Source organism: Falco peregrinus, chromosome 6 (genome assembly GCF_023634155.1).
Source record: "Falco peregrinus isolate bFalPer1 chromosome 6, bFalPer1.pri, whole genome shotgun sequence".
NCBI classification, from domain to species: domain Eukaryota; kingdom Metazoa; phylum Chordata; class Aves; order Falconiformes; family Falconidae; genus Falco; species Falco peregrinus.
The window spans coordinates 13,900,469-13,925,412 of record NC_073726.1 but is presented as its reverse complement, the minus strand read 5'-3'; the positions used below and the strand labels follow the sequence as shown (position 1 = coordinate 13,925,412).

At 39.1% G+C, this 24,944-nt stretch overlaps 1 protein-coding gene across 4 annotated transcripts in view; it reads right to left on the bottom strand.

Annotated features, from left to right (window-relative positions):
* Positions 1–17,237: 17,237 nt before the first annotated feature.
* The window catches only part of TFEC (transcription factor EC), a 141,112-nt gene continuing 133,405 nt past the window's right edge, over positions 17,238–24,944 (bottom strand). For all 4 annotated transcript variants that reach the window (XM_013303308.3, XM_013303310.3, XM_055808531.1 and 1 more), the window contains 2 exons: positions 22,442–22,589; positions 17,238–21,558 (listed from right to left, as the gene is read on the bottom strand). In XM_013303308.3, the coding sequence (XP_013158762.1) occupies positions 21,178–21,558; positions 22,442–22,589 (529 nt within the window). In that variant the 3' untranslated portion in view covers positions 17,238–21,177. The remainder of the gene's footprint in view (positions 21,559–22,441; positions 22,590–24,944) is intronic.

Genomic DNA, 24,944 nt, shown 5'->3' with positions numbered 1-24,944 from the left:
GCTGTAGCTACTACAACACCAGGTGAAGGGTCTGCAGAACAAGGACACTTCCAGACATAACACAATCCTTTCTCATTTTCCTAATTTATAGTAATAGCCAAGCCAGAGTCCAGGAAAAGATGAACTAAAAATATTGGGGTCATGGGTCTATTTAATGCAGCAGTTAACAGCAATGGATTTACAGGAGAAACTAAGGGGCATGTACTCTGGGTCATGAGCTGAAGCAAATGCTGCTCTCTGTGTATCACCGTTACAGCTGTACCAGCTCTGGCTAAGGACGTGGCAGCCCTTCCCCATCACTTACTAGGTGGGATGTTTCCCCAAACAGACTAGGCAAGGGATCTCAGCCTTAGCTGTCATTTTGCAGCCCCTACTCCAAAGCGGTGCTGGGGCTGCTCTGCCTCTGGAGATGAGTAGAAGCTACAAAGCTTATTGGGCAGACACTTGTACTTAATGCATTTCTTACCCTGACGCATGCCAAAGACAGCATAGCCCAGTGGATACACTGCAAATCGGGAAAACTGGGTTCTGCGTGTGACCACTCTGTCTCTCTGGATTCACTCCCTCTCCCTCCAGTACAAATGAATAATGAATCTGGTCTTTCTTTCCCCTTCTGTAAGCCCTAGCAGTAATGACAGCCCTCAGGCTACAACAATCCATGTGGAACTACTGTAAAGGACGGAGAAATTAACTGCATTGAACGTCTACCAGGATTTCGAAACAGAAATGGCCGTCTCATGCAGAGGAGACAGTGAAGAATGTTTCTTACCTCCACCTTCCTCCGAAGTAATGGAAAGACATTTGGAGCCACTGGGCTCAGAGGACTTTGCAGCCTTCTCAGCCTCCCAGGATTGTCCGGGAAGGAGGGACTTAACCTCTCCACGCTGAGTCAAGAAGATGCTCACTGCTTGAAGGAAAACTCTGAGTTTAGTGATCTCACTCTCCTCACAGGCTACTGGTTTTACCTTCAGCATTGTCCCTCTGACTTCAAAACCCTACTTCTTTCTTTGCTTCAACAGCAGAATTTTAACACACAAGTTGGTGGCTGCACAGTTGCCGTTTCCCTCTGCAGAAGTAAAACAACGGTGTCTCATTGGGTACCAGCCACTTCATTGAAGGAGGCCAACTGTCTCACAATACGTACCAGCCTACCTTAGCACAGTCAGGGTGTCTGGCTCTGCGTAAGCCGTGTAGTAGGGGTATCACAGCCCAAAGTTTGGTCTATTAAACATTTAAACACCGTAATTATAAAAGAATTACGACTGCATGATTTTCTACTATCCAGCACCTGTGTAGTTTTATGTGCTTAGGCAAACTGAGTGCCAAGAGGCAAAATCAGGAAGGTAGCATTCTGCACCCACTCCAGAACAGTGGGAACAGTGAGGGAGACGGAAATGGAAAATAAGACCCTTTAAAGTCTTTAGGAAAAAGATTTTTTTGTTACTGAACAAGTAATTTGGAATCATAAAAGGCATACCCAGAATGTCTTTGCTTTTTAAGATACTGAGTGTGATCTCACAGGACTGTAAGTAGGCAGGAGCTCCACTGAGATTTCCAGCTGCACTAAGTGGCAGTAGTGTAAATGAAATCAGAATCAGGACCTACATTATCTTTTTAACAGTCCCAATAAGATATTGTGGGGAGTAAGTATTTGTGCTGTAACTTCACATTTTGTTAGTAGGAAATACGCTTCAGCTTGAATCCTTTCAGCACAGCCTGAATGGTGTGATTATGGTCCCATAATATTTCCTTACAGTGCTTTCTTGCTCAATATGCAGTAATTTTTGCTTCAGTATAATTTTCCCTAACTTTCTGCCTTTTTTTTTTTTCATCTTCTAATTTTGGCCAGGTTGTATCACCCTACTGCTACTAATTCAAACCTCTTTGTTTCACTGCACTGTTGCACAGTGCCTACCTCTGTGTTTAACAGAGGGAGATTCCTCTCCTCTGTTATCTGACTTCCTTCAGCACGATACTGGTATTGATTTCTTGCAGTATGTTCTTTACCTCCTACATGCAACTCCCTGTGCTAAGATGTTCTCCACCTGTCTTCTTCTACCGTCTTTGGAAATGAGAAAATTCTTTCTATCCAATGGATATTTATCTTGCCTTCTAGCTGATATCAACGTGCTTTGCTGTACTTTCTTCAGGCATGGTTTGCCTTGTTTATGTGATGGGATTCTGTTTGTATTTCATTCATTTTTCTTTATAATCTTTGCTTTTATTAAACAGAAGAGCATAACTTTAGGCAAGCTGGACAATGTGTTTCATCTGCGTAGCAAATATAAGGGAAGCAACATCACACAAGAATTGAAAACAGTGAGAGCACGATAAACAAAGAAGTTTGGGATTTTTTTCGTAATACGGTTACAATAAAAAGAATTACTAACATTGTTAACATCTTATTTTTTATTAAAAGAAAAATGCATGACAAAGTGGAAGTAATTATACATTATAACGTTACTGTCAAATCATATGGGAAAATAAGGCTTTTTTTTTTCTTCCCCCCAAAAAGAAATAGAGATGAATATAAAACGGTTTGCAATTAGAGGATCTAAGTATATATGGGATCCTAGGTGTCCTCATCCTAGGTGTCCTCAGGAGAGTTTGAAGTATCGTGCTGCCTGCCTATCAATCGCAAGGCACTTTTTGCCACAGCATATTGTTTTATCCGGTCAAATTTTTCAACCTTTTGGAAGCCAAGGTGAAAGCTCAAACTTCTTTGCTAAAGGATATCCATTGTGTATTAAAATATCCAGGATGATTCATTCAGTCAACCCAACATCTACTCATCAGCAGGAGAACAAGCTAAGGAGGCATTATATCTTTCTCTAGCACGCCACTTAAAGTGAGGCATTCCAATCTAAAAGGCAGAATTGTTCCTTTGAGTAAAATAATTAACGAGCGGAGGCGCGGGAACGCTGTAACGAGAGAGACCTCTAGTGGCGCCGGCCCGGCCGCACTGCCCGCGCCCCGGGCGCCCGGGCGGAGCGGGGCTGCGGCCGGGAGGGGGCTGCGGCCGGTAGGGGGCTGCGGCCGGGAGGGGGCTGCGGCGGGGCGGGGGCTGCGCCTCCCTGCCGGGACCCCCCCGCCACCGCGCTCCTACCTACCGGGCACGGCTGGGCTGCGCGGCCAAAGCCGCCTGTCGCTCCGCGTCGGGCTGCCACTCACCCTGGTGGGCAGCGCTGCGCCAGGGGACGCGGTATTCAAAAGTAAAACGTTGCTATAAATCCCAGGTGACTTTCGTTGGTTGTTATTGTTGTTGCTGCTGAATATAGCGCATTGCAAGGTACAGAAAATCGCTTCCATTTAACTGCACCTGTTTGTTGACCCCTTTTAGACTTAGGTGCGTAATTTGGAAAAACACAAGATTCAGTGACACCATTTGTGTTCTTACTCACTAACAAGAGCCCACCCTCTGCTGTCACACTTTAATAATTCAGTATACTAATGCCCTTTTACTTTATTTGTTTCTGGATCTTGATTTTATTATTATCATTATCATTATTATTATTATAATCATTATTATAATTTTTAAATTATTTTTATTATTTCTGTTTCTGTTTCCTTCATCTTAGCAGCCCAAATGGCAACAATTTTTTTCTCAAGTCGCTTGTAGCTACGAGCACTATTCAAAGCCCCATCTCACAGTCGCCTTTTCTCCCCGGCTGTAACGTCACTGCAAGTGGTCCGGTGGGTATCACAGCTGCAGAGTTGTGTCCATGGGACAGCTCCACCGTCATGCCCAACGCAAAGAGTTTGCACAATTAGGCCCAAAGTCTGTGAAATCTAGGAAAAAAAAATAATAATGAGGGTTTTTTTTTGTTTTAATAAGCAAATTCAAAATATGCAGGGGCAGGGAGAGGGGAGACATGCAGTGTGTATTAAGTGCAGGTTATCAAAAAGAAACTGTCTCTGGATTATGTACAGTTTCACTTGACTGAAGCTTCATGGAAGATTAAGCTTCTTTTGTTCTCTGTGCTGTTTCACATAGATCAGTTGATGATGTGCAGAATAATTTTAACCACATATTAAACAGTGGTTAATCTAAGATAAGGAGATGAGCAAATACGAGTAGTGAATAGTGGTTTTAGTGTTAATACTAATTAGAAATGGAGCGAGCAGTTCATCAGAAATCTAACTCTTTGTGCAGGGCTCTCAAAAATATATGTTTAAAGAGAACGGCTGTTTACTACCGCAATGTTTACCAGGCACTCTCCTGTGTGGTACACATAATTTCTAAAGGATATAATCACTCCTCTCTGATTTATGGAAAATAATAGCTCTGAGGTGACTGACTTCTGGAACGGCTGCAGACATGAAAAATAAAATAGGCAGAAAGTGTTAAAAACCAGGACAACTGTGTCAAAGAGTTGCAAGTATTAAACTTAGTTGGGTAGCATTTTTAACAGGAGAAGGAGGTGGAGCCGTGGGGTTCTGCAGCATATAAAAATAACACATTGTATTCTCCTTAAATTATGGCATTTCCAAAATATTACACTTCAGAGTTTTGCTGGCCCCACAGGAGACCTTTTCACTGCCTTTTCCCTTGTAAAGATTTAATTGATCTCTTTTGAGGCTAGGAGAGATCTAGTAATTTGCAGATCTATTTTTATTTTCAGCTTTTGCCTTAATCCCCTTCATACACCTTTAATTTCTTCATTTGAATTAATTAAGCTCTTCTCAGATATATGAAGATGATGAGATTTCTCGACCCCATTCATCACACAGGTTATTCACAGTTCTTTCAGGAATTTTACCAACAGTTCTCAGCAATTTGCTGAGGAAACCCGTTTGTTACTTGTGTGTGAATATTTCAGCAAGCCCACAAATCGGACGACCAGCACTGTGGTATTTACAGTGAGAGCCTTTTTTTTTTTTTTTTTTTTTCAGTAGACTCTAACAGCATAAAATTTGTTCGCACCTCTTTGTTTTCTAGGTGACCATAGGACATCACTGAGGAAAGGAATAAATACATTGTAGTTTAAGTTAGCAAAGACATTATTATAAAAAGGGAGGGAAAGATTGATTCCTTCTTTCTGAATCCACCTTTTTTTCTTTTTACTTTTTGTTTTCCTTTTCTTTTTTGGAAGACAAAAGACAAGTTCTTGATACAGTTTATATGCTGCATTATCTCTTCCCAGCCATCTGCTTTTGTGCTCCGATCACATTTATTCTTACCTGGTGCATCTTCAGTTTTCCTTCCTCATCCTTCAGACATTTACTGGATAAAAACAAGCCTTATCAATCAGCTCTTTGAATATATTGCTGATGGCAGAAGAACTACGGGGTCTACTTTAGTGAACAACTTCATCGTCTTTGCCTCATCATTTCTGATCAGATATGTGTCTGGGCTACTTCTCCCCTGTAGGTGGACTCCTCTCTAAATATTATTTAGAGTATTGCTGGAGGTGGTCTGCTGCAGAAATGTATTTGCCACTGCGATCTTTGTGCATAAAATATGTGCTGATCTTTTAAACATGAAAAGATTCATTGCCAGTCCTGCAAAAAGGTAAAAAATTTGAAGAAACGTTCCGTATTAGGAACAAGTAGGAAAAAAATGGTTAACCAAATGTGATTTACCAATCATTCCTCTAAAGAAAGACACATGGTTTCAATTTTCTTATTGAAATTGAATTATTGGTTTAGGACAGGTTGGCAGAGTAAAACCATTTCATATGTAGCCATCCAGCACTCCCTTTCTTTTTAATCTCCAAATATGTCTGACAAGTTCAGAGATTGTTTTCTGGAGTCAAGAGATCGCAAACTACAGGATCCTTTCACTGTGATATTTCTTCCCACCTTTTATTTTTCATTTTCTGATAATGCAGACAGATAGGACTTTGTAAACTTAAAATGTCAGAGAAGTCTTTTCCCTGCTTTTTGAGTATACTTTTCTTAACATCTGTGAAGGCAAACAAACTATGTTCCTATATGCCTCACAGGAGAGGAATATTTTTAGGAGTATACTTTTTGTTGGGAAGTAGGTTAACCACGTACATCATCATTACTTGAATTGTCAGGGAAAACACCTAGCAAGCATTTTTATCCTTTTTATCACTATTACAAACCACCAGACACAAATCTTCCAGTGTAAATGTGAAAGAATATCTCAGTCACCATTGAATTCATGTTAATGTTACTGGGCACCTAAATTTCTCTTTAAATGTTTGGGCAACATTTTTTGGCATTCGCAAACCCCTGCTCATCTGTCTCCCAGGTCTGTATGTGCTTCACATGCTTGCACCATGGCACTGAGACATCTGTTTTCAAGATATCTCTGGCTTCTCTGTTTCTGAGGCTGTCGCTGTTCACCTTCACTAGAGCCTCTTCAGCACCTGACTCAAGTGAACCTGCTTTTCCTTGCGCTGAAATCCATTAGAGGTCCCCGCTATGAAACCTGAAAGGTGACAACTAAGAACTGAGTTGTGGTCGCATCTCACATTGCTGTAGCTGCCTTACAAACAAGGTTTAGGCCTACACACACAGTTTCTTTCCATGAACATAACACATAACTACCAAAGCCCTGGTGGTCCTTAGTCACTCAGAGCACCAGACCCTGTCAAAACCTCATGCCCCCCTCCAATTAACCCACCAGTGCCAATTTACCATATACCTTTAGTGCACATCTGAGCTGTACCAGGTGCGCTTGGACAAGAAAACCATACACAACAAAATGTGGGTTCTTGTGGGATGTCTCAAACCCTAATGGCAGTTGATCTGAAAGAGGAGCTCGATCTGGAGGTTTTTGTTGGTTTTGTTGTATTTTATTATGTATGTAACAAAATTAAAACAAGAAGCTAGGAAGCTCATACCACCAAGCTATTATCTAGTGCTGAGGTTTTTTTAATACTATCTCCTGACTGAACCAGTTTCATGTCCTATTAAAAATAAAACCAAAGAAACAAAACAAAACCAAAGAAACAAAAAAAACCCCACCCTCAAAACCCCAAAGTCAACTGGGACAAGATCGATGCCTTATTTAAAGTGCTCATCAGTGACACAGGTGGGAAAATGTTCCAAGCCTGACATTAAACAAGACAAAACAAGGATTTCAAAGCCAGGTCTCTTACCCTTAGGTGACTTCCTCTTGCTGAGGAAGCCTTAGGAGTTAAATCTTGTTCTGAATTTTCATCCAAATGCCACTAATGCCTCATGCAAAGGAAAAATTAATGGCTGCTAGAAGAACAAAATAAAATTAACAACTCAGACACACACAAAAAGGTAGAAGTTTTGCCGTGTTTTCTGGCAGATTCCTCTGGTGCTGGTCAGTTGGTTCCTGGTTCCCTGTCCTGAAATGCTTCATTTCCCCTTGTCTTGTTAAGGTGAGTTTGAGCTAGAGGCACCAAGCACCTTGTTGCCAAGCCCTGTGCCAGGTGCTGAGCCCAGAGGTGTCCTGGGCTGCTGAGGATGGAGATCCCAACAGCTGGAGGACACCCCACATTGAGTGCATCTGGGCTTGTAGGGAGGAACTTGCTTCAATTGCTGGCTGTTGTTTGCAACAAACGATGTGGGGAGGTAAGCTGAGAGGTTCCAGAGAAAGAGGAGAAAGGACATTCTGTGAGAATGAAGAAACAGCAACAACTGATAAAGACTTTCTAGTTTGGGTCAACATATCCCATAAACAGGAAAGATGTGGCAAACGTTAGTGCCCAGGGGTGCAGTGAGCACCATGGCTTTGTTCCCTTACTTTCTTGACTTGCCACAACAAGTGACACCACAGAGCTGGTGACTGAGCTCCAGAACACAAAACCAGATTTTTTTCAAAAGTAAATGAGATAGAGCTAGGAGGAAAATAAGATCATGGCTCACAAACATTAGATCAAAGACTGAAGAGCTTTTTTTTTTTTTTTTTTTTTCAAATGGATTTCTTTCTTAATGCCATTTCTTAATATCTATATGAACAGCTTTTTGTTCATAAACTAGGGAGTGATTAATAACCTTCACTAATTCAATTTGGGAGCAGAACAATATCATTATGTCATGGCAAACGATTATTGCAATGAAAGAAATGCTGTACAGGTGAGGTAAAATATGTGTGAACAGACAATTGGCTGAAATATGTTTTGATAATCCTTATAAAACTTGGGAATTACAAATACCTCCGCAGAGACCAGGACTGTGAAATAATTCCCAAATGAACAAACGCTAGGAACACATTTGCAACCAATTAAGCTCTGTGATTGGTTCTAATATATATTGTCATTTTCCCAGGTAGCTTTAAAAGTATGAAAAGATGAACAAAATGACCGTTTCATAATAACATACTTCCTTAGCGTGATGGATAACATTTATTATTTATTTCATCAAATACTTCATTAACTCAATGAATGCTTCCAAGTTCCAAAAATAACATTTCCCAGGGTTAAAGTCTTTCAGACAAAGCATCTGAGAACAAAAGTGAGAGCAAGCACATTGAAAGTGGAAGAGAAAATCAAAGAAGGGGGGTGGGGGTGGTGAATACAAGTGATAACACAGGATGCTCTCCCACAGCAGGTCCTACTGGCTCTGTGAGCTGTGGCCATCACCCCAAAGCTTTACTTGGCAGGCAGTCCCTGCAAGGGTTTCTGAAAGCGAGGGTGCACATATGCCTCTGCATATGCAGATGCGGCTCCTCTTCGTTTTTTTAGCATTAGAAAGTACTTTTTGCCTCAGCTAGGAAACTGTATTCCTAGGCAACCCTGTCAACATCTGTTATTTCTTTTGATTTCTATAGACTTTTGGAAATATCAAAGAATTCATAGATCACTTATACAGGTATATTTAAAAATTCATAATTTGTTTTCTGAATTTTGAAGGATGAGCTGGAGTAGCAGAAAACAAAGTTATTTGTAAATACCGATTATAGTGTATATTTTCAGTGAGACTTAGAAACTTTGATCATATATACTGTCAAAATCTTGAAGAAGATATTTTCCCTAATTGTCAAAGGAGTGTTTCTTATTTTAACCACATGTATTTTCTGTAGCACTTTCTAAATTTAACTGCACTATATAATCCATTCGAGCTGTGATGAGCGTAAGTCTAAGTAGAATTTGAGCCTGTAAACAATTGTGTTTAGTTCACAAGCAGCCCTGTTCATGAAAAGGATGATACAGACAAATAAAATGCTGTATTCAAAGAATGAGCGATTCGGATTGCCTTCCAGATTGACCCACAGGAACAGAATTCTGCTCTGAGATCCTTAGAGGGAAAATGGCCACTTGTCACATTACAATCATGAGTATTTCTTATTTTCCAGCTGTTACTCAACACGTTTAAGATACTCCTGAGCTGTTTTGGCAGATACTTATTGATGCATTTTAAGTCTTTTGTTAGCTATAATCTTTAGTCATTTTAGTACATTGAGAACTAATCTCCAAGTCTGTCAGTCCCATTTTGCATTACAAATCATTTGTAGTTTTATAACTGTCATTTCCAAGGACATCTGGAAAAGATGGATTTATGAAAGGTTATCGTGCATTCTAAGGAGGCCGGGAATTAGCATGACTTTGTAAAGGTTCTTGTAAATTGAGCAGCAGCCATCACTGGCAATAAGCTGTTTTCTGCTAGAGTCAAGTATCTTTATTTAAATATTAAGGAAGAGGTGCGACCTTTGGCCTCAAAGATGACTATGATACAGCAATAGCGCAATCTATTAGCTGTCAATGAAGTATTATGGCCCTGGCTCTCTCAAGACACCTATTTGTGGACAGTGTTATAATAACCCTTCCATTAGGCATCCCCAAGGCAAATAACCTTGGCTTTAACAGAGTCAGTTTAAAATTCCTTGGAGTAACATTAAGAGAATATCTGGTTTGTGTCAGTTTAGGATCAACTACCAGCATTAGTCCCATTCTGTAAATTGTAAGTAGCTGTGGATTTATTAGAATTTTTTTATACATGCCCACAGGTAAATATTAAATACAAAGGATGTGAAAACTCATATTGCTTTGTACTTCCTACATGGAATATATATAAATTAACGGACACCTGACAGGTCTGAGCATTTTAAAACAGGATCCATTTTCTACTGTATACATTTTGTTTCTTTTGTTGATGGAAATTACACGATGCCACTAGAATTAAACTGCACCAAAAAAAAGAAAAGAAAAAGAAAAAGAAAAAGAAAAAGAAAAAGAAAAAGAAAAAGAAAAAGAAAAAGAAAAAGAAAAAAAAGAAAAAGAAAAAGAAAAAGAAAAAGAAAAAGAAAAAGAAAAAGAAAAAGAAAAAGAAAAAGAAAAAAGGAAAAGAAAAGAAAAGAAATAAAATAGAACAGTAAATGTGATAAAAAGTAGTTTAGATAATATTCCTATGAGCTGTTATGTTGTCCTACAGAAATAGTTAGGTACAGCTACAATAAGGTTAGGGGACTATCTGAAAATCCAAGAAATTTTCACATGCTGTGTCTTACTTATCTCCACCACACTTCCTGCTCTTCAGGTATCAGCACATTTAATACTCAAAGCTAAGTCCAAGACCAAGTATTTTTAAACTTGTGGGTTCCTTAGAACAATTATTTTCTTCAGGTCTTCTCTGTTGTTTAGACAAAATAAATCTGATTATGCTCCCCTATCATCAGCTGAACTGCTTTGAAAACAACAAAGAGTTTCCCTACATATATAAAAGCAGCTAAGGCTGTTTTCTGCACCTTCTGCAAGAGAACAGCTCTAAAGCCACCTTTTATCAGAGTTAACAACCGAGGTCAAACTCCATTTAAATACTTTGAGAAATCAGAGGTACCTGCAAGTATTAAAAATAACCAACTAAAACCATATTAATATTTCAAATATTTTGCTGGTATACTGGTTGTAGTGTTTCCTCTGAATCCAACTGTAATATCTAATACAAATGGCTTTTGCTGCTGAAGCATAGCAAACAATGGGATGTGCATGCTGTTGTGAAATCAGAAGTTTGGCTGGTTCTGCAAGTACAGCTTCTATACAACTTCGTTTTCTGTTGATTTTAGCAGTAGTAGAACATTCCTTAGGCAAGAAGAAAAGCATTCTGTGATGGGAAACTACACCAGCTATCCCCCAGTGAAGTTCAGTGCCTCCATGCTGCCTCCTTCTCCCCAGAAGGGCTTTGATGGAGCCAAGGCAGTGATGGATCCCCTCCAGCCACTGCCCCCAGGACTCCTCTGCTCAAGGAAGGTTTACACATCGCAGAAGAAGAAAGCACCTGAATTAAAATAACTCAATGCTAAATTGGCCGGTTTTCTTAGCACAGTTTTGAAGAGTCCCCTTTCTACCCCCTCACCACCTGCAGTTCTTGACCTCCTTAGAGGGTTTTGTAGGAGGAAGCCGAATAAAGGCAAAAAAAAGCTGTGGAGGCAACAGTCTATCATGCTGTGATCCACTTCCTAATGTGCGCATTGGGATTTATCCCCTTGCCTAATGAAGGCAGAAGAGAGAACTTCTACCTGGTTCAGGAGTAGAAATATTCAAAACTGTTGGTGGAGATTCATGCTATAGCCAAGAGTATTTGGCTCCTGCAAGAATGCCATCACTGCCCTGGGCAACACGGGCTAAAATAAAGGACTAACCTATTCAGTCGTGGAGCTCTGCTCTCCTCCAGGAGGTCCTGGCGTGGTAGCCAGCCCCCAGCAAGAGAAAGAAGCTCCTGAGACAGACTGGACAATGCCAAAATTTTGCAGCAGCTCTTCTGGCCCTGATGTTCTCAGAGTTAGAAGCTCTTGGTCCAGCAGGCACAGCACAGCGATAGATGGCCTCACCTTTCTCGTGACCCTGGCAAGCTTATTTCAAACCGGTGCTAGGAAACTCTACATAGTTTCAAAGCAAACAATTAAGCTGAGGATTACAGTAGTTGTTTTCAAGTGTTCAGTTCTCACATATTGCACAGTGTGAAGGCAATATTCGCACTCAATAAAGGGCACTTGACTTTTGGTTCATTCTCCCTTTAGCACTCCTCTTACAGTGATACTGAATACAAAGCCATTTTCTTTCATAGGGTGACACGTGGCAGAATCTAGGATGTAATTTAAGGGGTTCTATTGATATCATAAATTACAAGAAGCTTGCTGAAGCAGTTTATGAATGGCAGTAAAAACCTGAAACTGAATTACATCATTAGAATCATGCACCACATACATATATTATTATTTATAATACAGACCTAAGTATACCTCTATTTTATAGACAAGTAAGATACCATAGGACCTTGTGTTAAACAGGAATAGGACTTCTACAGCCTTTTGCCAGCAGGTGTGTTTCAATAATGGAATAGAAAAGTAGTGTTTATGAAGTTACTTAATAAAGGAGGAAAGAAATCCAGATCTCGAAGCCTGGGAAAGCATGATATTACTGCCAAGCTTTCTACGAGATCAGTTCCTTGTGCCACTCCCTGAGTAAACATCTTAGCTCCACATACCAGCAGACTGAACTGATGCGGCCACTGAGGATTCTTTAGGTACACAGAATCTTGTGTCCATATTTCAGAGTACATATATAAATCTGAGTTGGGCAATAGCTGTCAGTCACATCACTGTCCCTGTGCTTTCAAATTCTCTGGCTGGTATAGTATCGGAACCTAGCACAAGCACTTTAACCATATAGTTAAGCAAAGACAGAAAGAATAATAAGAAAGTTATAATTTTGCAGAAACAGCCTGTGAATGGTCCCAAATCACTTGCTCTCAGTTTGCTTAAGAATTTAGTTATATATATATATATAAAAAACTATAAATATATATAAATATAGAGAGAGATATATAAATAAGAATGCAAGGTAATGTGTAGCCTGTATTCAGACTCCAGACAAGTGCTTCAGGAAATGGGCTTTGAAGGAGAAAGACCAAACGGGTATGTTTTTGTAAATATTTTCATGTGAAATTTACTTACTTCTCTGCCTTGCCACACTGGTAAAATAGGACATGAGGCTGATAGCTGCAGTAAAAAAATAACCATATTTTTATTGGCCTATCAAAAAGAAAACTTTGCAAGTTCAAGCATAAATCCCCTTATTTAGAAGAAAGTCCTCTGTAAAGCCCACAGGGTCTTGATGTAAAGTCCGCTCCCACCAGCAAGGTTATCAAGAGCAAGTCATTTGCACCTCCTGGTAACCCTGAAAGTGCCTGGAGCCAGCAGCCATCCAGTCTGGGATTTTAGGGGCCTAAGGGAACCAAACATCTATTTCTAACTTGATTTCAACACGCTGAACATCAAAACTCAGTTAGTTTCTCTGAAACGGCAAGGCTTAAAGGGCAAGTAAGTTCATTTTATTCCCATGCTTGGTAACATTGAGGATCAAGATATATAGAAAACCATTTCTGGCCTTGTAAATAATCACATTATTACTTGTCACCAGTAGTGCATTGGTATTGTTTCACAGCTACCAACCTGTTAAACCACTGACCGATCTGCCAGGTTCAGCTGCGGCTGCAGCTGGTCTCTGACATGCAGGAGGAGCTGATGCTCCTCACACTTGCACCAGCCTCTGGAGAAGGAAGAGCAGTAAGGAAGGGAGGGAAGAATATTTGTGTTTTATCCCCCAGAATCTGGCACAATTTGAAAAGGGAGAGAATAACGTGAGAGAGGCGGGTAACGAGGGGTACTCATAACTTAGCTCACTGGAAGCTGCAAATACCCTGAAATAAGCTCCTTTCTTTCCCTGCAGGAAGGGACAGGCTCTGCCAGAGCCCAGCCTGGTACTCCGCTGCCTGCTTTTCAGGCTGACATTTGCCCTTGAGCAGAGATCTTCCTTCAGGTGCACCAGATTCCATTTGTGCCATTCTGGGATCAAGAATGGACCTCCTTTTTTTCCCCATTCTCCTTAACCTCAGTTGTCTCAGGCTTTGCTTTCACTTGCCCAAAGGATGCTCTACCCACCGCAAAACTGCAAGTCAAATTTAGTGTAATTTAGAGTGTAAATTCCAAAGTGGAGACAATGCCCCTTTAGTGTTTCTTGCAGAAGTTCATTCTCTGGTCCATGCCTACAGTTGACCGTGCTTACTTTGCAGTAAGACTAAATTGCTTTGCCTCAGTTTGTTTTTATAGCAAGCTGGCTGTGTATATTAGCTGTCCTGTAGTAGAAACTGTTTTCCAGTGGAAATGATGGAACGGTATTTCTGCACTGACTTTGGGTATTCCCTTTACTTTCCAAGTCACTCTGTAGCAATGCAGGCTTTTTTCTTAGTGAGGTTCCTCCCGCTAATGATGAGGAAGGGTGCCCATACCACAGGTCAACAAATTGATAAATTGCTTTAAAAAGACACATTTCCTCTAACTCATCTTGCTCCTGGAAGAGTATGTAAAGTACTTCACTAACAGATAATTTTTTTATAATTTAGAATTATTCGGTAACTGAAGGCAAGTCCATTACAAGTAGACACAATGTACAAATGCGTATTTATGTAAAATGCTTAAAAAAAAAAAAACAAACCAACAAAAAAACTTCTGTTAACTACCATTCACAAAATTAATGTTCTCACGGGGTCTGTAGTAGGGAGAGCTCTTGGCCCGTACTGGGCTTTGGCTATCCTCCTGTTCAAACCCCCTCAAGTTTGGTGGGAGGAAGCCTGGGAGGTCTGCAGAGGAGCTTGAGCACGTTGCCAGATGCCTGCTTGCTATCATGGGCAACCAGATTGTGTAACGTCAGGTTTGGAGTTAACGGATTTTGAACCTGTTACGTGTTAGCAGGGTTGGAAGGTGACCCCACTCTGGACTTGAGGCAGGAAACCTGCCAGCTGTGAGAAAGAAATCCAGGTGGGAAGTGAGACTGGGGAGAGGTGTCCCTCCCTGGAGAGACGGGTGGACAGGGCTCATCACCAGCAGCTTGCTTTGTTTGGCAATGCCAGCCGCGGGGCTGATTACAGAAAAGAAGGATTGCTGTCACTGCCATCTGCGTGGCACAGACATGCGGTCCTGGGACATCCCTGGGATATCACCAGGGGGTGTCTTGGGGCACAGAAATATTACATACTTGAACTCCAGAGGCCTAAAAGAGGAAGCAAATTTCTTATCCAAGAAGTAAGTATTTAAAATGCAAAAGCACTTTGAGGGAGCCATTACTTTTTGAACGATTCCTCCTTTGTACACACAATGCCCGTCTAGGAATGTTTATGTTTTGATTCCAGAAGATTAATAGATACAGTATCACTCGAATCAAGGCACTTACAGAAAACACTGTTTATTGCCTTGTTTCACACAATGGGACATTTCCAACATAAATGTATCTGCTAATCCAGCCATCTGTGATGTAGCTTTCTGGATAACCTAGCATAAAAAAAATATATTTTTTATTAATAAGTGAAAATTAACATCTGAAGTCCCACCTAGAAATCAAAGGGAAAAAGATCTTAAGTCCAGGGTCTCCGTGCTGATGCAAGGACTGCTGTTTTCCAAAGAAGTAAGATGATTAGGATAACTGGCTATCCAAATCTTTTGAGATCTACCCTGCTATACCCTGATATGTTGCTGTAAGATAGGGGACTAAAAAAAAAGAGTAATGACTTTTTCTGAGGAAACTACATGGTGGGTAGGGATGCCAACATCCTAAAGCGCATGAATGAAATGAGTGCATTAGCCACAATCTTGGCACTTTAGTACATATGCTTAGGTACAGGGATCTCATTTGGTGAAAAAAAAAGCAGGTTTGGATAGTAGCCAAGATGATGTAGCTCAATGACATTTGAAAAAAATACTGGTTATTTCTTATGATTTGGGGCATTTCCCCTTCCTATACAAAGTGGTTTCTATCAAACTCATAAGCATATGAATCTCTTTGACTATACTATTGTTCAATCTGCCTGTTCATAACTCAGCCTCTTATTCCATTATAATGCTTGAATGATTCACATGCAATGTTTCCAATCCACTTTTCCTATCTTGTGAAACTTTTTAACGAAATGTTAGCATTTGCAGGCACCAGATGTTTTGACATAAGGAGAAGCAATATGTAAATTTTAATCCACGCTAGGAACAATAGCCTGAAGGCACCTTTTTCTTATTATATGAATCATATACTTAACCACAATGTGGTGGATTATAACAAAATCATCACCACCCTGAATATAGAACACTTATCTTGTGGTTGCCAATTAATGAAACTGATATATATTTAACTTGATGGGTACCAGTGATTTAACCAGTAAGCCTTAGCTTACTTCACTGTTTCAGCCTCCTTTATAATTAGACTTTTGGTCTGATTGTTATCACAACTTCATACATTTTCCTCTAATCTTCTATTGGTTGTCAGTACAAATGATGCTGACATTAAATCGGTTTGTCTGTCAATTGCAGATATCACTACTTTTAATCAAGCAGTGTATCACATAGTGCTTTTCCAAGCTCTGAAATAACTTTTGATTTTAATTTCTGAAACTGTTTATTTAATCGGTAAGTGTCCAAGTCTGCAACAGGCTGAGCATTGCCTTTCTTCAAAGTGAACTGAGGGCTCCTCGTCCCTCACAAAGGAACGAAGTACCTTTTATGATCAAATCCTAAGTACATAATAAATATGTAAAAAAGCAAAGCTTCTTTCCACAGCTAATCACTGAACTTTAAAAAATATTTATAATAATATTCCGTTTTAATACTGATAGGAGTGTCTTAATGATCTGATGAAACAAAGAGCCTGGAGAACATCTTTATTACAAATAGAATGTTTATCTGATGTATACAAACAATGAACACTATTTTACATGAAACGCTGAACTACTACAAAACTATAGCTGAAATATTTATTACTACTCAACAACTTTTTTCATCATTTTATGCTCAGAAAGCACCAAATATCTTCTAAAGAAAGCAGCACTTTTGATACTAGGAATTCCAAATGCAATCCGAATTCTTCCTTCGTTAAATAAGAGTATCTTTTAGTGCCAAATGTTACCTAATTATCAGCTTTAAAAAAAATGTTTTACATCTTAAAATACAATATTCTGTTTATCCTAGATTGTCTGGGGAACTTCTAGTACATTAAAAGGTTTTTGTAGAGCTTCTTAGTGATTTAACTGATATCATCATGCCTGCTAGCAATTTCGCAACATTCTGAAAACACTTTCCATAAATCAAAGCCTTTAGCAGCAGGAATAAGCAGATGGCAGGAGACCATATTAAAGAATGTATCAATTATTTTTATTAATGAGAGGCTACTGGATCATGATGTATCATAATGGACTAAATGTTTAGCAGTTGTGAAGTGTTTTGTCTGTTAGGTATCTCAGATGTTCTTAGTGGATGTTATTATATTGTCTTGTGATGGTATTCTTTGAGGGACCGGATAGTGAAGTTTCACAAGGGACATATAAAAAGATGTTTTAATTTCAGTCCTTTAATTGTATTCATATAATAAACATAAAATACCAGCATGTATAAAATGTATTTTTTTAAAGATTGCATGTACAATGCATAATAAAGTACATTCTGTCTGCATACATTGACTTACAAAACAAGATACTATATGGTTAACAATGAAAAATAGCAATTATTATAAAAATATTCTACAGTCTCATAATAGTAATGTAAATGCATTTACTTATCTAAAAGACTTAACATAATTTTAAATTACAATAATTTTACATCCTCCATTCATATATACAGCCCTATTAAAGTCAAAAGGTATTATAATAACAATGTTCTTATTAAGATTAAATGACTGAATTATATTTAGTTATTTTACTATGTAAAGAGACTGTGTTCCTGTTTGTTAAAACTGTTTGCACTTAGGGTAGCTTTTCACACTAGCCACGTTATGTGCAACAAAATAATTTAGTTTTCTGTTCTTTTTGTAGTAACTATATCCATTCCATGAATTAAACAGGATGTTAATATTTCAGCTCCCTTTCCTTTTGTGTAATTATCAGTCTGCTGTTTTGTGTATTCTGTGGGAACACGTCCACCAGCTTTGAACAGCTGCTATTGAAAACAAACAAGAACTCCTCGTTTAATACATGTTGACAAAAATAGCCAGTTCCCCTCACCCCCTGCCCTGCTCGAGTCAATCTCTGGAAGTCTTTACATTCTTTTCTATGCCCAGAGCCATAGATATACTATGCATCTCTTTCATGAGATTTCTTTAAACAGATCTCTTTAGGAAATAGCTAAAAAGTGTATTTCCCTTGCACTATGGTACAGTGCAATAAAACTCTCATGGACAGCAAAGAAATTCTGCCTGAGGGAGGATGTCAGGATTTGTCCCTGTAGTCATGAAATCCCTTTCCTCTGTGCAAGCCGGTAGGACCATGCTCTGCTCTGCTCTAATGGTCCTCTCTGCTCCACAGCAGCCTCACCACACCTGGGCTGGGAGAGGGCACGCTTACTCCAGAAAATCTGGGATGTGGTTGCCAGCGCACACACATCCCAATACCTTCAGTACCACCTATTCACCCCCAGAATGTCCTACTGTTTCTTGCACTCTACGCCACCATTTCATTTCAAGGGTGATGCTGTAATACAGGTTAAAGTTATTAGCTAAAATACTAAATTATGATGATTTCCTACTGGAAAAAACGTGATAGTAGTGAGACAACATTGCCCTAATATACACCTACAGGTATGGATACATTTAGTGTTTTGGGCAAGGGGGGGTGGGATTTTGTGTGAATGAAGACAGCTTGAATATGTTTCATGATAGATGCAATACGGTACATTGCAAAAGGAGCATTCACTATCTTCTGTTAAGCTTTAGACCGAAGCAATTGTCAGAAGAATGAAAATCAACTTTAAAAAATTTAATGGATGCACTATAATGTTTTTTTAGAACAGTGCTTATAAAAGTGATGAAATTCAGGATGTTATTTAAAGTCAATATAGTTCAGAAGTATGGTCTAACTCCCATGTAAAAGTTCAATGGGAAAGTCATGTAATACATTCATATTTAATTTCTTTTTCTCCATTATGAGCAATCCACACTGGTGTATTTAAAACTAATGTAGTAGAAACTGCAGTACGAGGACAAATGGCATTTGATATCAACCAAGTACCTCTTCCTTTCACCAGCTGAAATGGACAATACACATCCCACACTAGACATAATGTGGGCATAAATGTTACTTTTAATTTAGCATATCTTGTGTTGAAATGTCAATATTAGCTCATTGTTGGCAAAACTATGACAAAATGCTTCCTCTTTTAATGAGCCTGATGTATCCAATTAAAATGCTGATCAGTCCTGTGTTGTTACCTGTGATTAATACTCATTTCTTTCCTACTACTACAAAAAAAACCCACCAAAAACCCCCACACACACCCCACAACAAACCAACAACAACATAAAAAAAGCGGTAACAAAAAACCCCCACAACCCAGAACCCTGTTGATTGTTGTTATTCTTTTTAACCGTGCAGTGGAAGCATATCATATCCTCTCCTGCAGGTCAGGTGTGTGCTGGGCTGTGTGTGAATCCACACATGCAACAAGAAAATCAGTTCTACTCTGTTCAGCTTACATCCAAGTAGTTTGCATAGACTCATAGAAAGACTTGAATTTCCTAAAAACGTAAATAGTCTTGTGAAATTGGATACTCCATCATCTTTCATAGCCACCCAGATGTAATTTATTATCCCACTGCTAACGTTCCAATTAAGAAACTATTGTGACACTGTCTGGGTTGGTCAGGAATGGGCAAGGACTCTGAGGAGGACCCAGGTACCAATAAGATGCAATAAGAAGAAACAGTTAATCTGTTTTTGGATAATATGTTTAAATAAATGTAAAATGTTCATATAAACAATCAACTTTAACCTCTTACTATTATTTCCAGTACTGTGACACTTGTGGGGCATGAGGCAGGCTCAGTGACAGCAAAAGTAAGACACACTTTTGAAATATATTTTAAATTGTTAAAGAACTCCCTAGTGTGGTCTTTTGGCTTTGGTTGAGGAAAAGCTATGAAGAACTTGTGCCAGCTTATTTTTCCATGTATTAATATTACCATTAGAATGATTGCACTTAATGTCCTCCAGGAACATACATCTCTTCCCAGAATTTCACTAAGTACAGAAATGATATGCCTTCTACCTGTCCTCTAACTGCCAAGCTTTTACTGAGTCATCAAAACACATTTTCTGAATGCCCCCTCCTAGCAAGCTAGTTGTGAGCAGCAGTGCATTACATCAACACTTCTGAAAACCCCTGTCGGTTTGAAAAGTCTTCCTTTTCTGCTTTTCTGTAGTGAATCCCAAGCCAAATTTGAAATTAAATTCTCTTTGTTTCAAGTGTATGCAAGGGGGATCTTGTCATTTCCTTCTGTTTCCAAATGGATCAAAGGCATGCGTATGGATAAGTAGAGTCCCTTTGGAAAAACCTTACTGTGCTGCCAAAGGACACTGAAAGCGTTGACCAAAAGCACACTGTCGTGTCTCTGAATTCTGATGTCTTGCACACAAAAAAAGGACACAGTTTGAATATTCTTGGGAAAAGCAGCTGACACAGCACTGTTACTGGTAGTGCTTGTTTTAAATTGTGCTAATTGTAACACAGAGCATCTTTGTTGAGTCTGGTACGTCCATACAGTCTTTCTGCTGAAATGTCATACCATTTTCTGTCTGAGTTCGTTTGAGTCTCTGCCTCTACGTTAGTTTCCATTTTTCTTCTGTATCATTAAAATATATATTAAAAGCCTGCTTTTTTTCGCAAATGAAAATTTTTTTAAAAATGGAATTCCATGAAAAGCTTAATGGATTTTCTCCTTTTGAAGAGAAGCCTACACAGTTTAAATTTCATGCTCACTTCACTTGTGTGAAAGGATTACCGTCTGTTTGTTCGGATTTTAGAACCTGTAACATCTCTACAGTTCCCAGCTTAAATAGTTCCCTGTTGCTTCATGTTTTGTAGGATTTGTAGATATATAAATAAAAGAAATTAAAAAATCAGTAGAACTCATGTTTATAGCAGAGAAAAGTGAACACAGAACGAAGAGAGAGTTTGAATACACTTTTGTAACATGGGTATTCCTTTTGTGGTAACTATTTTCATAGAGCTATAAAAAGTCATGGAATAACAGTAAAAACATTCCCAGTGAAGAAAGATTTGTGCAAATGTCAGCTGTGAACAGAGGGTGTGAATTTGGGGCGAAGTGGTATGAGGTCATCTCCATCTCATTTCCATGTGAAGCTGATTTAAAACCTTGTCATGTAGTAACTTATCTTCATGGTGTCTCTCCTTTTTCATATTTAAAATAAGCACAAACATCATGCCTATGTTCAACTCAGTCTTTTAGCAAGCGGCCCTTTCTGGTTTTATAAATCATCTCCATCATCTGTACTAAAGCTGCTTCTCCTGCTGCTCTCCTTTGACGCGGCTGGGGACGTGGAGGACAAGAGTGGGTCTGTTCCAAATGGTGACACTGTGTCATCCAGTAAAATCTCCTCTAGCCGTTGCTCTTCTTTTAAAGCTGCACTGAAGGACAAATCCGTGAAATGTGAAAGTGGATCAGAAAAGGCTGTAGATCCATCGCAAACATCAGAATTCGGTCCATGTGCCAGAGGCATTTGTTGAGAGTAGTCTACAGCGTTCTCCTCTGGGTAAGACTGTTGCTTGATGACCTGTGCAGCTAAATCAACAGCACTGAGTGAAGACATGACTGGAAGGCCATGTGCACGTGCCTGGATCTCTAGTTCCTAACATTTCAAAGAAAACACAATCAGATAATGTTTTAAAAGACAAATCAGTGTCTTCAGAACTATTGCTATAAGTATGCAGATCATACATGCAAAATTTGTCCTGTTGTGAGACTGCGCTTTAAATTGTTAATCTGTGAAAATTTGCCACTCGAGTGTTTTTATTTCCCCTCCTGTCCTTAAGCAACTGTCCTACAGGAACATAAGAGGTAGGACAGCCTCTCTAAATCCATAGCATACCGAGCCAAATAAAGGGAACAGAAACGTTGCAACGTGCCCATTCCTATCCAGAGAAACAGAGGATACTTGATGATGCTTATTATATATAGGCATATGTGCAAATCGCCATATGTAAGAGGATTGAATCTATCTCTGTCTGTCTGTCTCTCCATCTCATCTTCCTATGTGTCTATATTCAAATCTTAAGTTTCAAGCCATACAGGGCTATATTCTGCTGCTTCCTGTCACAAACAGATATAACATGGTACACTATACCTAAGGAACTGTAACATGTGAGATGGTTACAATAGGAAAATGTAAATACTGAAGGGAATTTGGTGTCCAGTATTGATTTTTTGCTGCAAGGTTATACACTTTCCTTCCTTTTTTGGCTTTCTCTGGCCCTAATACATACATAAGGAAACTGTTTGTACACATATTTCTTAACTTGCCATGTATTCCTTTATGTAATGTCTAATAATCAAAGGAATTTCCTAGGAATCTTAAAAAATACCCCCTCCCCAATATACACAGCAATAAATAGGGAAAGCCAATTCATTTTTAATAAATGCCATTTGGGGGAAAATGATATAGATTAATAAAATTTGATGAGGGATAAGTACTGGGAAAGCTTTGTAGTTCATGGTGACGCTCTTATACAAACCTGAATTCGGAGTAGAAGTCTTCTGTTAGCATGCTCTAATTTCTTCTGCCTGTGTTCTAATTCTCTGGCTCTCTGTTGTTCTTTTTGTAGCCACTTGATGTACTCCACTGATGCTTTTAAAATAGTTCCTTTGTTCCAGCGCATATCACTGCAGAATGTAGAGATAACCTTTTCACAATTGTGCATGTCAGCAGAATTCATAAGAACTTACAAAATCTTTTACATTAATATGAAATAATGATTTACATGACTATTATTCACTCTTAGATATTATTGCTTCTGAATGGAAATTTTAATAGAATAGTTAAGAAGCCCTTATATAGTAAAATTAATCCCAGAATGAAAATAAGTGTCAAAAGAAAGTAATAAAGTGACTTTTTGTGGGAGAGCTAAATGCAATATCATGATTCTACCATTACAGTTTTTATATTTTTAGTGAAAATTGCTTTTATTATTAACTCTAAGATTAAAATCTATGTGCAGTATTTCTGCATTAATGAACTAGGAAATATACATTACTGAGGACTTAAGCCTAAATTTTTAAAGATCATTTTGAATATACTACTCCTTTTACCTGACTTACTAATGAGGTTGCTTTTATGCTTGTGGAGAAAAAAAAAAAATGGTCTGTGCTGAATGCCAGTCCTCACTGATGATAGACCAGAGAAATCACACTTTCATAACCATAATGGCTATGAAATGACAAAATTCCAGTTCAAAAATCTTGAAACAATATAAACCAAGTTTAAATCCACAGCTACATGCATACCACAACGCAAAATAAAAGCCTTGCAAAAAACCAAAATTAAACCTGCCCATCATTCAGGAAATCATGGTTTAACTTCCAGCTTACAAGCAGTCTTACTAACAATACACTTGTTCAAATGAAGCTGTTGAAGGACTTCCATGTACTCATTTATCAACTTTTCATGTATTCCTTTCTGTAAGGCCTTGGAGGCCTTTGAACAAGAATGAAATGTGTTGAAAATATTTAATTTCTAATAAAGTTCAGTACTTTATGATACACGATGGGCCCACTGCATTAAATAAATACACAGACAAAAACGGGTTTATCCAGACTCTCCACTTCACTACAAGATGGCTTAGACCAAGCAGAAGATTGGCAGAGGTTCTGGTCCTGTCAAACAACCCTGAGGAGGAAAAAGCTATTTAAACCATTAGGAACCTGGGGCTGGGAGTGACAAGTAACCATCTTAGTGGATTTATTTATTTTTTTTTTAGTACTTATTCCAAATACATATACGCTGGCATTTATAAAGTCAAAGAGAAATATAAATTATTCCTTCGTTGCTTTAATTAATGAGATTTGCTCCTACTCACATGCTCACCTAGGGTGTGTAAAACTGTGGTCTGGAGTGGATTTATTTCAGAGGTGTCTATGCTTTACATTCAGCCTCTTAAGAATAAGTGCTTAAGGAACCTTGCACCCTTACCCCAAGGCTAAGCACCCTTACAGACTTCCACCAAAGCAGTTGTCTTTCTACTGAATATATAGGGGAAAAGCCAGGCAGGTACCAGATTTAGGGACCCAGACCACCTGCCCTTTCCTGATTTACTGTCCTGGGGATAAAACCTTATGGAACCGATAGCTTTAAAGATGCTCAGAAAAATATGCAAAATTATTTGTGATAGAGGATCACAGTATTTGACCATATTGTAGAATTTATATCATTTGCTAATGATTCGGGAGAACCAGCTTTCTGATCAGAGAGGGCTAGAATTCACATCGCTGTCCTCTTTGGGCAGCACACAAACCTCAGGGCTCCAGCACCCTGGGACCTCCCCTCATCTCAGTGATGTGGGCCAGGAGCGCACAGCTTTAGGGATTAGAAGGTGAGGAGGTTAGAAAAAAAATAATTATTGTCTCAGATCCTGCCCAAAACATTAGAGACTGCGCACTAAAGTGTGTACATATTCTCATTTAGACATTCCACGGTCAAAAAAAAAGTAAAGCAGAGGTGGGATGAGGTGCCAAGACCAGAACCTGTCTCCCTCTGAATCATCACCTCCCTCCCAGTTGAATCAACCCTCTGCCTCATCCTGCTTCTCCCTGTACTTCTTGCCCAGGTGGGAGGACAGAACATTTTCCTGCCAGTTTCCCATAAACTTCCTCCTAGGAGAGGACTTCCACCTTGCGTGCAGAGTACCGATGCTCAAATTGTAAAGGTTAAGGAAGCTTTTAGTACACATGATGCTTATTTTCTGGACAGATCTTTGCCTTCCATCAGCACATTGTGATCTTGTTTGCTTCAGACCTCTTTAGAAAGTTAGGGAAAATAGTGAGAGGTCCCTATTTACACCTGAGTTGCAGTGGAGTTTGAAAGGCAGCGAGGTGCCTCTCTGCCTACACCAGAGCACTCCTGAATAAATAAAAGCAGCTAAAGTTAGGAGGACAACAGCATTTCAGCCTGGGAATCTCCCCTGTCATCTCAGATATGAGCTATATGTGCTATATATAGCTCCGAATTACAGTAGGGTTTTG